Below are 14,484 nucleotides of genomic sequence, written 5' to 3'. Positions count from 1 at the left end.
AGTATTTTATTCTAGGACTAGTTTCAATGTACATAAAAATCCTTATATAGAATATTTTCACATTATAAAGATATTTTAAAAGTGGTCTTTATGACAAGAACTTTGTTCATAGATTATATGTATTTTAATTGGTTTTGCTTTGTATCCAGCATACTTCTTAAAACAAGTTTCTTTTTATTTTTTTAAAAGATGTCAATGGTACATAAAAGCCAAGATGAAGTCAGAAGAGAAGAGAAGAAACCACTTACAGAATGGGCATTGTAAGTAGTGCAGTGACTTTCTTTCATTATTTTGTACTGTTCCAGCACTTCAGGAGTTCATTCAAACTGTATCTATTGAGTTGAGAAACAAAAGAAAAAAAATCTCTTCCAACCTTTCAGCATTCAGAATTTTCATCTGGTTTCCAGGTTTGTTGGTGAAAGTTGCACCTGCTTCTCATTAAATAACATTACCTTGTTCCCAATTCTGCTTGCTGGAAAACACAACAGACTGAATTTGCTAAAAATAATAGTTGACTGATTTTATCAAATTATTTGCCACTCACAATGGCTCCAAAATAGGAGTTGGTTTTTATCTAGTGGAGCATTAGACATAGAAATAAATATTAGGGAATCTTTATTCCTTCTTGTAGGGACTGTCTTTTAGATATATAACAAATCAATTTACAATTCATTAATATTAAAAAAGAATATCAGCTCTTTAACTCTTAGAATATGTATGAAATCCTTGGGCTGACTACAAGGTTATATTCATTTGAGAGATCTATTCCCAAGCAGCCTATAATTACCACTATAGTTGGTTTGATAATTGACAATTTCTCCTCCTCAACATCCACCTCCACCTCCACCTCCAAATTGCAAACTACCTCTGCAAGACAGTTTTTCTATTGTGAGACACTGGATTAACAAGAAAGGGATGTTCTCTAATTAACCACAGTGTAGAGATAATATGCAAAACAACTTAACTGTTTTAATTTATCTTTTATTTCAAATTGAGCAAAAGATAATAAAGGACATTTCAATCTATACCACCCTCCAGGAAAGGGAAAGGATTTAAGTGAGGAATGTTTATATAGTAAGTTTGAGTCTTACTGCACTGGCAGAGCTGAGGGAACTGGTATCTGGCATGGGATAACCCGGAAAGGCTATAAACAGATTGCAGAAACCTGGATGCAGACACCTGGGCTGATGACTTACTCCGGGCAACCTTAAGATTCACTACAGGGCATTTAGTACTGATATGCAGAGGGAAAAGGTGTTCCTGAGGCATTTATTATCTGTTTTCCAAGAGTCAGGTTAGCATAAACCAAACCAGATGGGCCCAGCACAAAGCGACGAAAATAACTCAAGACAGCCAAGGAGGTAGAAGAAAGTTAACCGACTGATGTTTAGGAAGACGTTGATAAGTTAAATTAGTAACCAGGTATTCAAAACTGGAATTCAGTTTGGTTGTTTATTTTCCTCTTTACTACACATATCATGTTTATATGAAAAAAGTGATATTTACTGCTTTTAGTCTATAGAAATGTGTACCACCTTAAATAATTGAATAGTTTAATAGTTAAAACCACATATGAGTTACTAAATGATGCTTGTTATCTGTGTCTAACATAATATTATCAACACGACTACATATCTGATTAGAAACCACTAATAATTAGTAGTGGCTACTAGGTTTCAGGTTATAGAACTCAGTCTGAAATCACAAATTCTACTAAGTTGTTATAAAAATATATGGAATGTAAAATAGAGGTAGAGACTATCTGTTGTCCTTTTCTCCAATGTATACTTTGAGAAGTCAAGAAAAGCATGACATGTTAAAATTAGTGTCAGGTCTGGGGATACCTGGAAATACGCTTTTCTGGTGCTACTTTGAGAAATATTAATTTTCTCATGGTCCATATATAGCACTAAGAAGACAGAAGACCAAATGTATAAATGAAGGCAATGGGCGTAGAAGGACTGAGGAAGCCAATTGCTGCTAATATTGGGCATTTCAATACCTCCTCTAAACTTTATTACCTTTTGTTTGTTGCTTTTGATTTTTTTGTCTGTTTGTTTTGCAAGGAGAGTCAAAAAACAGTTAATGCTGGGTATTATATGGCTTTCAAAATCTAAGAAGTAACAAAACCAAAATACTATCCACTCTGCCACAAATTTCACATTGGTCTTTTAATCTCTACTAGTTTGTATTCAATAAAGTCTCTCTGTGTGATTATTGCCTGTAAAAACCATACCAAAGATAGTTGGAAAGATAGAAAGATATATAAGAAATGACCTCCTGTCTAGAGATCTAAAACGGAAAATGGAAATTAATGAGCCAGCTTGGTGGCTTGTGTCTGTAGTCCCAGCTACTCAGGAGGCTTAGGCAGGAGGATCACTTGAGCTCAAGAATTCAAGGCCAGCCTGGACAACATAGCAAGACTGCCATTTCTCTAATAAAAGAAGAGAAATAAATAAGTGAGCAAAACAGAGGGATATTCATGGGCAGAGGCAGTCTATGACTTCTTTGGATACTTTCAAATGGACATACAACCACACATTCATGTTTTCTAGCCATCCTTTCTCATCATCCTAACTGCCTGTAGGCTGTGAGTACTCCATCCCCACCAATGAAGCTCAACGGATGTACAACCAATGACCAGATTTTGGCCTTTGATTTCCATCCTTCCCACCAGAATAGACAAGCTGATCCTTTTCAGCGCTATGTGCAGTCAGTCCATGGAAACCACTATGTAAATACAGAAAACGGCCATTATCCCTACTGGCCTTTCTTGTTTCTATGCCATGGAGTCAGTTCTTTACTGCTTGAGGTTTTCTGGAAAAGGGAGACCACAGGACTAGGGTATGAGTTCATGTAAACCTAATGCCGTAGAGTACAAAAGGTACAGGAGGGACCCTAATGGGCTTCCTTGTTTTGGAGGGAGGCTTATGCCTCATTTTTCCCATTCCCCAAGCGAGAGCTGATGTGGACTGTTTTGGAAGTTTAGTGAATGAGTGAGCTGATTAAACATTTTACAGAAATATGAGACATGTGTTTTCTGGAATCTGTCAGCTCAGTTTCTAGGAATCCACCAGGTCATTCTACATTAACAGTGAGGTAAATAAATGTTTGACCCTTGTCAAAGCTTTCATATGGGCAGAGGGTGGGACAGGAAGAAAAGAGAGACTTTAAGTCATTAATAAGACTGACTACTTCAGTATGTCATTCCCCGTTTTAAATGTTCACAAGATGTAGACTACAGAGATACTCAAACTAAATCAATCATTTTGTTGTTGTTGTTGCAGTGCGCTTCCCAGGAATTAAAACTTACATCGATCCAGATACATACGAAGACCCATCCCTAGCAGTTCATGAATTTGCAAAGGAGATTGATCCCTCAAGAATTCGCATTGAGAGAGTCATTGGGGCAGGTAAATGTCAAATCTATGCTTTTGAACAAAAGATTCCTTAATTTCTTTGTAACTGGTTTATCAACATACTATCTTATATCTTGGCAGTTTTGGTCATTGAAAAGTTTTAACAAGTGAGAAGTAAAGTGATCTTGTATATGGTTTTTGTTTTGTTTTGTTTTGTTTTTAAGTATACTGAATGTCCGTTTGTTTCCAAATACTGAGAACATTCACAAAAGTTACTTTTAACATTCTATGGCCTTTTTTTTATAGTGGAGATAAATTACAATGAAACTAGAGTTTTTAGGAGTTTGTCATAAGGTTATAGATTTACTCGAGCGCCAACATCTATAGACATATACTATAATTATAATAGTATTTAAAATGATGACCATAGCCTCTGCAAGACACAGAAAAGTTCTGAGAATCACCAAAGATAAAATTTGGTTCAGTGTAGTTTTATGTCATTTTAATGCAAATTTTAGTGTTTTTTCCTATGTAGAATTTTCCAATACTTAGAACACTTTATTATTTAACTATTCTGAATAAATATAAATTTCTTGTAAATCACCACACAGGAATTTATGCTGTACATTAGTAAGGGCAGAGTCTAAGCTGATGTAACAAAGAGACTCCAGAATACAGATTTATTCCTCTTTCAGATGCTTGACCCAAGGTGCATAGTCCATGCTGGCTGCGGAGCTCTCATTCAGGGGGACTTGCAAGGCCCAAGTTCCTTCTATTCTTGGCTCTGCCTTCCCCTAGCTTGCCCTTCTCCTCCAAATGACCAAAGCTGGGTCATCAGTACATCTGCCTTCCTGCCTGTGAGAAGGAAAAGGAAATAGTTCAGTCTCTCTGGTTTTGCTTTTAAGGCAATAACCTGAAACTTCCACAGTATTCACATCTCAGTGGTCCAAATAACAATAACATGGACACATTTAAGTGCTAGAGAATTTGGAAACGGAATTGCTGACGGCTGCCATGTATGCAGCTAAAATGCATATATTTATGCAGGGGGGCTGTTTTCCTAAACTAGACAAGGGAGATTGGATCTTGATGGGAACATAGGTCTCCTCTAGATGCTGGAGATTTGTTTAATCCTTTGGAAACAGCAGAACAGATGCAAGCATGGCCATTCCAGCCAGGTGTCATCTCTTTACAAAGGCCAAAAGAAAGCAGCTGATGATCCTCTGTTTCTTTCAAAGTCCTTTCCCCCCCAGAAGGACAAACTACATAATTTGCAGGACCCAGTATACCCTGAAACATAGAGTCTCTTGTTAAAAATGTATTAGGAATTTCAAGAAGGTGACAACAGAGAACTAAACCAACTATAGGGCATACCTAAACTCAAGGCTCTATGTGACTGCACAAGTCACATACTCACGAAGCTAATCCTGTTACACAGAGAAGTAGAACTACCTCAAGAATTTCAGGCACATTTGCACAGAGTTCTTCCTGATTTCACTCCATTCCCTATGTACCATAGATCACCTCATCTCCTGCACGGCTGGGTCTCCCTCTGAAAGCTGCCACAAGGGCCTTTATGTTCATAATCTTTATGTTCTCAGCCAAAGAAGCTGCCATACCAGAAAGATTAAGGACCTGAAATGGAACCAGATTCTCTATCTTCTTCCACTGAACAAAGAGCACATCAGCAAGCATAATTGAGAAGAGTGATTGAATTATATTTATTTAGCTTTGGAGTTTGTTTTAAGACAGCAAAGGGATAGAGAAGAGAGGAGGTTGAGTAATCTCCATTGCACACAATGTTTGGCTTTCTTCTTCTTGCACCTGAGAAAAACTGATATGTCTTTTTATGCTGTCTTGTTCAGTACTCACGTAGACACAGGAGAAGCATTTTCTGTTTTAGCCCTTTGTGCTACAACATAACAAAATGCCAGTGTGTGAAATCATAATGGTGAGAGATAAAATCAAGTATCTGAAGTATAAACAATACGAATAAATTAAATGTTTCTTTTATTTTGGATTTTTTTCAACTAAAATGTAAATTTTCCTCTTAAGAAAGTATAATGGTTACTGCAAAAGCAAAACTTAACTACTAAAGAGATTATTTTAATTTCATTATTCCACCTGCTGTCCCTGAACTCTAATAATGGGGTTTATCTCATTTGACAAAGACAGACTCTCTAAACCATGTAGTTATTCCTATAGATTGGGGTCTCTGTTTAAATCTGTATTCATCGTTGATTGTTTCAGCTTTCAAACAATATGCTAAGAGTCCTTTTACTGTCCATATCCAGAAAAATGATGAAAAGGTGTTAAAACCTAACTTGCCTCTTTGTGCCCCTGGCCAGTACTGCTCTGTCAATTTATTCCTTTAGATCATTGTTATAGTCCTTTTATGCTGCCCTCATAGAATGCCTAGGTAATTTATAATGAACAGAGTTTTTTGGCTCAAGGTTCTGGCGGCTAAGTCAAGATTGAGGGGCCACATCTGGGGAGGGTCTTCCTGCTGCATCATAACGTGGTGGAAGGCATCACATGGGTGAGGGAGAGAAAAAGGGGGCTGATCTCCACCTTTTATAACGAGCCTGCTGCATTAATCCAGTCATGAGGGCTCAGCCCTCATGATCTAATTACCTCTTTAGGTCCCACCTCTAAACACAGTTGTATTAAGGATTACATTTCCAATGTGTGCACTTGAGGGGACACATTCAAACCATAGCAGTCATGTTTCTAAAACTTTATTTTTGTGAATGTGTGAAGTGTGCATGTTTTCCATAGCAGCAGTGTGGACAAAACATTTCTCAAATTGAAGAAGAACCAGTTGTTATGTAGTATCTGTGTACCTCTGGTTACTTTCCCAATCTGTAACTATAAATACTTTCTTAGATTGTCTCGTAACGTTTATTTTCTTTCCCCAGCTATTGACTGTTTCTTCTCAGACTCTATTTCTTCTTCATCTTTGTCCTTTAAGTAGTCCCCTTGGAAATGTAAATTAAGTGACTTAAGTGGTAGTCTAGATGCTGGACAGAGGTGAAGTGGGGTGGAGAAGATGAGAGAGGCCAGGTATCAGGTTGTGACAATTGTCAAGTGAAGGATATTCAGGCAGAATTAAGGCATTGACGGTAGGAATGGCAAGGAGTACTTAAATTCACAGTTCATTGCCAAGGAAAAATATTCGAGACCTCCATCTCTTATAGATGCAAGACATGCATGCAAAGCAACAGTTAAGATTAATTTTCAGATGTCTAGTTGGAAAAGCACAATATACAATCATTAAATCTTTCTTAAATGAGTTATCAAAAATAAATGTAAAACACCCACATTAACATTTTCACAAAAAGCATAACATCACACCTGACCCGTGATATTTCTTAACACATTCACTGAACAATGTTTGTTAGATGGCTAATATTTACTTGTAAAAGATAATGTGCCACTTAATCTTTTCATATTAAATCACTATGCTCCTCGAGATATATGTATTAAGGCTGTCTTCCTCAATCTTTGTCCTGAGATTTTCGACTAGTAACCATCAAAATACTGTGCAACTGAACCATAAAAATTTAATTTTTCTGTACATATATTATTAACATTCTCCATCTTTCCCTATAAATTTCACTTTTTTATAAGTTTTCTAGGGCACTTTTGTATGTGTGTGTATCACTGTTCTATTTAATAGTGGCAGCTTATCTTTGTTCATCAATATTGGCCTGAATTTCCATGAAAATGCACATTTCCATTTAAATAAAGTGAGCAGCTCTGTTGCATAGGAAACTATCAAGATCATCTGTCTCCTTTGACTTTTTTTGCATTATAAAATGAAATTCTGTGGACAAAGGACTGTAAAACAGAAACTCCCAGGCTAAAACAGCCAAGTCAGATTAGGGGAGAATCATTATTTTATACATATCTTGCAAGATATGAGAAAACTGGTAAACAATTTTAATCATGGTCTGAAAAAGGTCGTTGAAAACTGTCCGTCTTTCAGTGCACTACTGAACCTAAACCAGTATGAGAACAACTTGCCTGGCAGGGTGTAATTTTGAAACATTATTCCATTGAAAAAATCAATCTTGTGTCTCTAAGCCCATAGGGCACCCTTCTTAAATATGACCTTCCCTCTTTCCCTAGTCTCAATGGAAATACATAATATCTTCCTGTCATTCATATTCTATCCCTTTATCTATACAAAACTCATTATGGCCTCCACTATCAGCCTTCTCTTCTGGCTTAGTGTCACCAATTTTTTTCTCTTCCTAGAATAGTCCAGGAAGTTTTAACTGTTGGTTTCTCCGCAGTTATCTGCAGGTAAAAGAAAGTCAAAAGGACAACAAAAAGGATATAAAAGTGAGTGTCAAGCCTAATATTTCAGTTCTGTTATTCCATCTGGTTTGAAGTCACATTTCCCTTTGATGCTATACAAGGCATAATGTTCACTTCGTGTGCCTCTTCTAATTCCCCTGCCACTCTCAACACAGCAGGCCTCTTTTTTCTACTCCAGAATATATTATTTTTTAGTTATCTTAAAGAAACTGTAATTTTGTTTCTCTTTTACAGTTGTGTTATACATTCTTGTAACATGACAATGACAAATGTAGGCAATATTCCAGATGTGGTTTCACAATTCTCTTTGTATACATTTTTTAAAACCTTGTGTTTATGACTCATTTTCTCTATATTTAGATGAGATGACCTCCTTAGAAATGAAGTTGATTCTTGTCCATCAACTTAAAGGATTTATGGTAGAAGTCAGATTAATTTTCTTGTGTATTCTTGAAAACTTTGCATGTTTAGTACACTGAGAATAAGATCAACAACAGATTTTGGCAAGGTCTTTATGACTTTTACTCAATACTTTCATAGCTTTCTAAATCAAATGATGTAATGAAAGATCAGCTTTACCTATTCTCCATCTATGTTATGATATGAATAAAAAAGCAAAGACTGAAGCAAGACAGACTCAGATTTGAGTCATAGCTTTGCTACTAGCTCATTCTGTAAACTTTAGCAATTTAGGTATCTTTCAGAGATTTGCGTTGCTCCACGTATCAAGTAGATTCATAATAATAACTGCTACCTTACAAGATTAATAAAAGGATTAGAAATGACTATTAGATTAAAAAATAAATACAGTTTTTACATTCAGTTTTGACTGCTGAAATGAATAACACTTACTGCCCAACCCTCAATATACTTTGTGATATGAATATCTGCCCATGCAGAATTCAACAGTCAATGCCTTAGGTAACTAGAATAATATTTATGCTTTTCAGAGTTAGTTGAAAAGTGGTAATTGAAATGAAATTTTATTCTTCTTAGTACATTGAGTTATATCCATGTCAACAAACTCTTTTTAATTAAAGAAACTCAAAACTTATTTTTTTATATTTAGGACATTATATTTGTTAGGTATGTGTTTATTGTTTGCTAAAAAAACTCAACAAGTCATAAGATGAGAAGCAAAGGAAAAATTATTTAAATATCTTAATGTAAAACTGTTCTACAGTAGTCTATCAATTTATTTTTGGTACATCTAAGAAATTAGTAGATTTACTGTCAGGAATAGGACTGTATATCAATTTAATAGACTTTCAATTAATTTGTGTTAATTTCAGGACTGTTTATGTGCTTTCAACACTCTACATCTTATTTTGAATCATTTAGTACCCATTTTCTATCTTACATACAGATTTCCCAAACTTGCAAGTTGCCTCATCATAGTCATTGTTTGATAATTGCTAGTTTAATAAATAGCATTCTTAAACTATTTAAAAGATAAATAATGGGTAAATAAATGAATGACAACAGGATATTGAATTATTCTAAGTAATGATTTTACATGACTATGTTTATCTGGTTGCCAAAAAAATCTTAATGAAGTAGTATGACAATTAATATAAAATCAAATGCATAATATATGCAAATAAAAAATAAGACAGAAAAGCAAATTCATTCAGGATATTTGGAAATTACAATCGTTACGTTACTGTATATTAACAATTTACCTGATAGACCAAAATTATAAAATTTATTATATGTCTTTGCATTTATATAGTAAAATACAGACTTATACAGAAAATGTTACATTGATATTTTATTTTGAATTGAGTTTATGTAACAGGGGAAGTAATTTTGAAGAGATGTTTAACTTACGCAGAAGTTATTTTCAAATACTTTTTATGTTTTCTTTCTAGTTTGTGTATTACTAAAATATTAGGTGAAATGAAGGAAATTTGATCCCTGTTTTTCAAAAGAGTTCTCCAAGGATATAAGCAAGACTGGGTACATCTTAGAATGATGTTCTCGCTTATGGCTAAAAATCAACAGATGAGCAAGACCCACATATCAACAGCAACAACTTTTAACCCTTATATTGCTAGAGTATGTTAGTTATCTTTTGCTGCATAACAAATTACCCAAAAACTTAAAACAAGAACATTATTATCTCACAGTTTCAGTGGCTCAGGATTCAGGAATGGCTTAGCTCCTGTACAGTTGCTCACAAGGTTGCAATCATGGTGTCAGCTGGGACTGCGGTCTCACCTGAAGGCTCAGCTGGGCAAGGATCCACATCCAAACTTATTTATATAGCTGCTGTCAGGATACAGTCCTTTGAGGGTTGTTGAGCAAACAGTCTTAATTCTTCACTGCTGCTGGCTGGAGAACACTCTCAGATTCTTACCATGTGGGCTTCTCCAATGTGGCAGCTTGCTTCATCAAAGCCAACAAGAGAGTCTGCTAGTAAGACAGAAGTCAAGTGTTTTATAACCTAATCATGGAAATGACAGCAATTTATCTTTGCACATTCTATTGACTATAAATATGATGCTAGACCCCACACTGAAGGGAAGGGATCACACAACAACAGGAATACCAGGATGCAGGGATCATTGCAGGTCATCTTAAAAGTTTTCCTACTACATATAGTATTGTTTCATTATGTTTAAAGCTCTAAGGTGATCCTAATTAGCCAGCATTCCCGGGAGTGATTTCTCCCCTTCAGTCCAATTCACATCAAAGATATCAAAGATGAGTCTTAGATACTCTCTGATGCTCAAGCTGTTTGTTCTGGCAGTGCTCTTGTGAGATGGATGGTGGGGAGCAGGCCAGTGGCATGGGTCAGGTACAGTTGGGGGGTCAGATGATCAACTGACCAGGAGGGTCTCTGTCTGGAGATCATTCTCGGAGTTTAGGATGTTCCTCCCACTTTCTTATACCTGTGTTCAGTGCAGGTCAATTATTAGGTGTTTCTTTCATAAAGGGAGTTTAGTCTCTTCTTGTAATGGTATGCTTTTTTTAAGGCTTATGAGAGTTGAATCTGTGCTGAGATGGACTTGTGTATAGGGTATCCAGGGTTTTTAGGTCTCATTGTCACAGAGACCCAGTCATCCCCAGGCCTACTTGCCTCATACCCCTAAGGACACATAATGTCGGTCCTGTGAGATGTTTGAGTAGGCCGTAGGGCTGTCATTAATCCTGCAGCCACCATGCGTCTGTAGGCAGTGTTTCAAGCAGAGAGCAAGAGTTGTAAGGCCACTGGAGGTCTTGTCTCTAAACTTAATTCTGACACATTCAGTTGATCAAAGCAAGTCACAAAGCCAGACCAGATTTAACAAGGTAGAAAAATAGATTTTACCGCTTAATAGAAACAGCAAAATTACATTGCAAAGGGGCATACATATAGGATAGGGAGGAATTCATGACCATTTTTTTTTTTACAATCTACCACATGGATTATAGTTTTTTTTAAGTGAATCATTATTTTTTCAAGCTTAATGTGAATAACAAATTATGAATATATTTACTATTTTGTCTCTAACACTATTTTTGCTTTGTACCCCTAATGAATGATATTAATGTTTTCTTAACACTGTTAGTTAATCAGCCTTGGGTTAAATAAAAGGCTTACAAAAGTGAATAATGGGCCAGGCATGGTGGCTCACGCCTGTAATCCCAGCAGTTTGGGAGGCCAAGCTGGGCAGATCACTTGAAGTCAGGAGTTTGAGACCAGCCTGGTCAACATGGTAAAACCCCATCTCTACTAACAATATAAAAATTAGCCAGGTGTGGTGGTGGGCACCTGTGATCTCAGCTAATCAGAAGGCTGAGGCAGGAGAATCTCTAGAACCAGGGAGACAGAGATTGCAGTGAGCTGAGATAGTGCCACTGCACTCTAGCCTGATAGCCTGGGTGACAGAGCAAGACTCAGTCTCAAAAAACCAAAACAAACAAACAAACAAAACGTGAATAATGGAGCATCTTGCAGTAAGCAGGAAGCTAAGGAAAGTATAATATATAAGGTAGAAAGAAGTAGAAAGGAGGAAAGAAAGGACAAGATAGATAGTAAGTGAAGAAAACATACATATAAATTGTTCAAAGAATGTAAAGATCACCATATACTGGGAGATCAGATTGCATTAGAAAGACTGAATTAGGCATTTAAATATACTGTTAAAGATAAGGAATGTCAAGCTGTAGAAAATGTAGTCTAGATGGAAAGAACATTAGCAGTGGTAGAATAAATGGTGTGGAGATTAAGAGGAATTTAGGCCATTTTCAAGTATTTAGAGTTTGATGACACTGGATCTTTATTATATCCAATTTCTCTTCAAAACATAAGCTTTTCCCTGTTTTTGCTTTTGTTTCTTTTGTTTTGTTGTTGTTGTTGTTGTTGTTGTTGTTGTTTAATGTGAATGCAACTCTAGCCCTGCTTTTGGCTATGAGTAATGGTTAGTGACTTTTTAGTTTGATGACTTTTTAATGACAAAGTGTAAAGTGATTAAAGAAAAGAGGAAAGATGTTTTACTTTTATTGGGCAAAGAAAAGTAAAACAGAGTATGGATCTGTATGTGTGTGTGCATGTATACATACATACATGTAAATGTGTGTGTGTGTGTGTGTGTGTATTAGTCAGCTTTGCTGTCATAACAAAATATCACAGACTGGGTGGCTTAAAAGGCACAAATTTATTTTCTCACAGTTCTGGACACTGGAGTTTGACATGGGTGCCTACACGGTCAGGTTCTGGAGAAGCTCTCTTCTGTGTCACAGAGATCAGCCTTCTTGCTTTGTCCTCACATGGCAGAGAAGAAGAGATATATCTTCCTTTTCTTATAAGATCACAGTCTTTATCAGATTAAGGCCCAGCTCTGAAAACCTCATTTAGCCTTAATTTCCTCCCAAAGACCATATGTCCAGATTTTGTCACATAGAGAGTTAGGGCATCAATGTATAAATTTTGGTGGGACACAATTTAGTCCAGTGTGTGTGTGTGTGCGCATGCTGGATCAGGAAGAAAGCAAGATATTACCTGATGAAATATTTACTCACTGTTATCCAAGTGTCTGTATGAGTGAATTTTGAATGAAAGAATAAAAATTGTAAATTCATAAAGGATATGCCTGCTAGGTTTGACTTACTTGGAGAGCTCTGTCTGAACTTAGAACTGAGTTTAGGCCAAGAGCTAAAGCAAAGTATCTCATGGTTACCACATGTCTAGAGAGTGGTGTAGCCACAGGGAAACAGAGAGAGGAGCAATAAGTCTCCCTGAGTAAAACTTATAAAGATGGTACAGTTTCAGTTACTTTTCAGATAATATGCTGATGTGATTGCTGTTAAGACTATAAGAAATGTATCAAAAAATTAATATGAATGCTAAAAATCAAACTGTTCAATATGCAATTGAAGCCTGATTGCTTAGGCCAGGATGTACCTATCAAGGGTTATCTTTGTAGTAGGTTCTTCCGACAGATGTTAGCACCTTTTCTTAAAACCAAGTAGTTGACATTTTATCACAACTTGTATTAACATCAATGTAACTTGTGTATCCGCTGTTCCCTGATTACAATGGAAAAGTACCTTAATCTTATCAGGAAATAATATTTATATCATAAATAGGGAGGGTTTCTTCCCCAAAAGTTATTTCCACCTTTGATAACCAGTTAATCCATCTCTGCTTAGAATCTCGTAACCTTTCCTCACAGTAAGTGACACTTTCTAACCTGTCTCATCTTTTCCTGATCTTGTCCCTAAAATTTGAAGTCATTTTATATTTGTTCTTCAAACGTCTCATCCACCGGGGGAGAAAATTCAGTTTAAATTTTGAGAACAAGAACTAGCCAATTTACCTTTGTGAGCTATAATTTCCCTATCTGTGAAATAAAAGTAAAATACCTTTGCTTCTTCATGACTGTTGTGAAAAGCAAATGAGATAAAGTAGATTCTATCTGACCATCTAGCATTTATCAGAACACCACCAATGAAAGAGTTCATTGCCTCCAAGATAGCCCATTCCCTTAGGAACAGTTCCAATAAATCCAGGATATTAGTAAAAAAACAAAAATATGCTTCGTTATAACTTGGTACATGATCTTACAACACTGCCTACGGGTACTCGTTCTGCAAAATTGAGTTTATACAAAGTAAACCTAATCCTACTTCCACACCACACCATTACTCTTCAAATATTTAAAGAACAACATGTAAACCTCATACATCTTCTTCGTTCAGCCTAAATTGTCGGAATCTTTCAACCATTTCCATCCGGCATGATGTCTAGATATGTCATCATTCGGGCCACCTTCCTCTGGAGATCTAGAGTTTTTCTCTAAGTCTTTTCCAGAATTGAACCCAATACTCCAAATGTTTTCTAATCTATGTGAGAACGCAGGGATAGCACCTTTCCTGCTGTGCCTCAGTTAATGCATCCTGAGTTTGCATTTGCTTTTTGAACAACTGCCATGCACTGTTGGCATAGGGAGAGCTTACTAGCAGCTTATCCTCAGCAGTCTTTCTCAGAGGAGTTTCTGTTAAGCCAGGACTATTTCTATACTTGTCAATTGACTTTATTACTTTTGAGTGCAATATTATATTTTTATAGGTCTACACTGTATATCTATGTAAATCATATATATGATTATGAACCATCTATATCATATTCATATTTAAAAATATGAATAGATACAGATATGTTAAAATGATCTAGATATGTAATACCTATATAAATTTGTATAGATATGTAAAGAATGTATATTCTAGAAATAGAGACTAGAATATATGATATATGTTCTTTACATAGCTACACAAATTCTAGTATATAGAGAATATATGATATGCAATATATAAT

At 35.9% G+C, this 14,484-nt stretch overlaps 1 protein-coding gene across 3 annotated transcripts in view; it reads left to right on the top strand.

Annotated features, from left to right (window-relative positions):
• Positions 1-14,484, top strand: part of EPHA6 (EPH receptor A6) — a 960,105-nt gene that overhangs the window by 693,030 nt on the left and 252,591 nt on the right. For all 3 annotated transcript variants that reach the window (XM_017889953.1, XM_017889956.1, XM_017889955.1), the window contains one exon: positions 3,288-3,413. In XM_017889953.1, the coding sequence (XP_017745442.1) occupies positions 3,288-3,413 (126 nt within the window). The remainder of the gene's footprint in view (positions 1-3,287; positions 3,414-14,484) is intronic.

The sequence above is a fragment of the Rhinopithecus bieti genome, unplaced genomic scaffold, assembly GCF_001698545.2.
Source record: "Rhinopithecus bieti isolate Rb0 unplaced genomic scaffold, ASM169854v2 scaffold_18644, whole genome shotgun sequence".
Classification (NCBI taxonomy): domain Eukaryota; kingdom Metazoa; phylum Chordata; class Mammalia; order Primates; family Cercopithecidae; genus Rhinopithecus; species Rhinopithecus bieti.
Note: the sequence above shows the minus strand (reverse complement) of the source record. Positions and strands in the feature narration are given on the sequence as shown.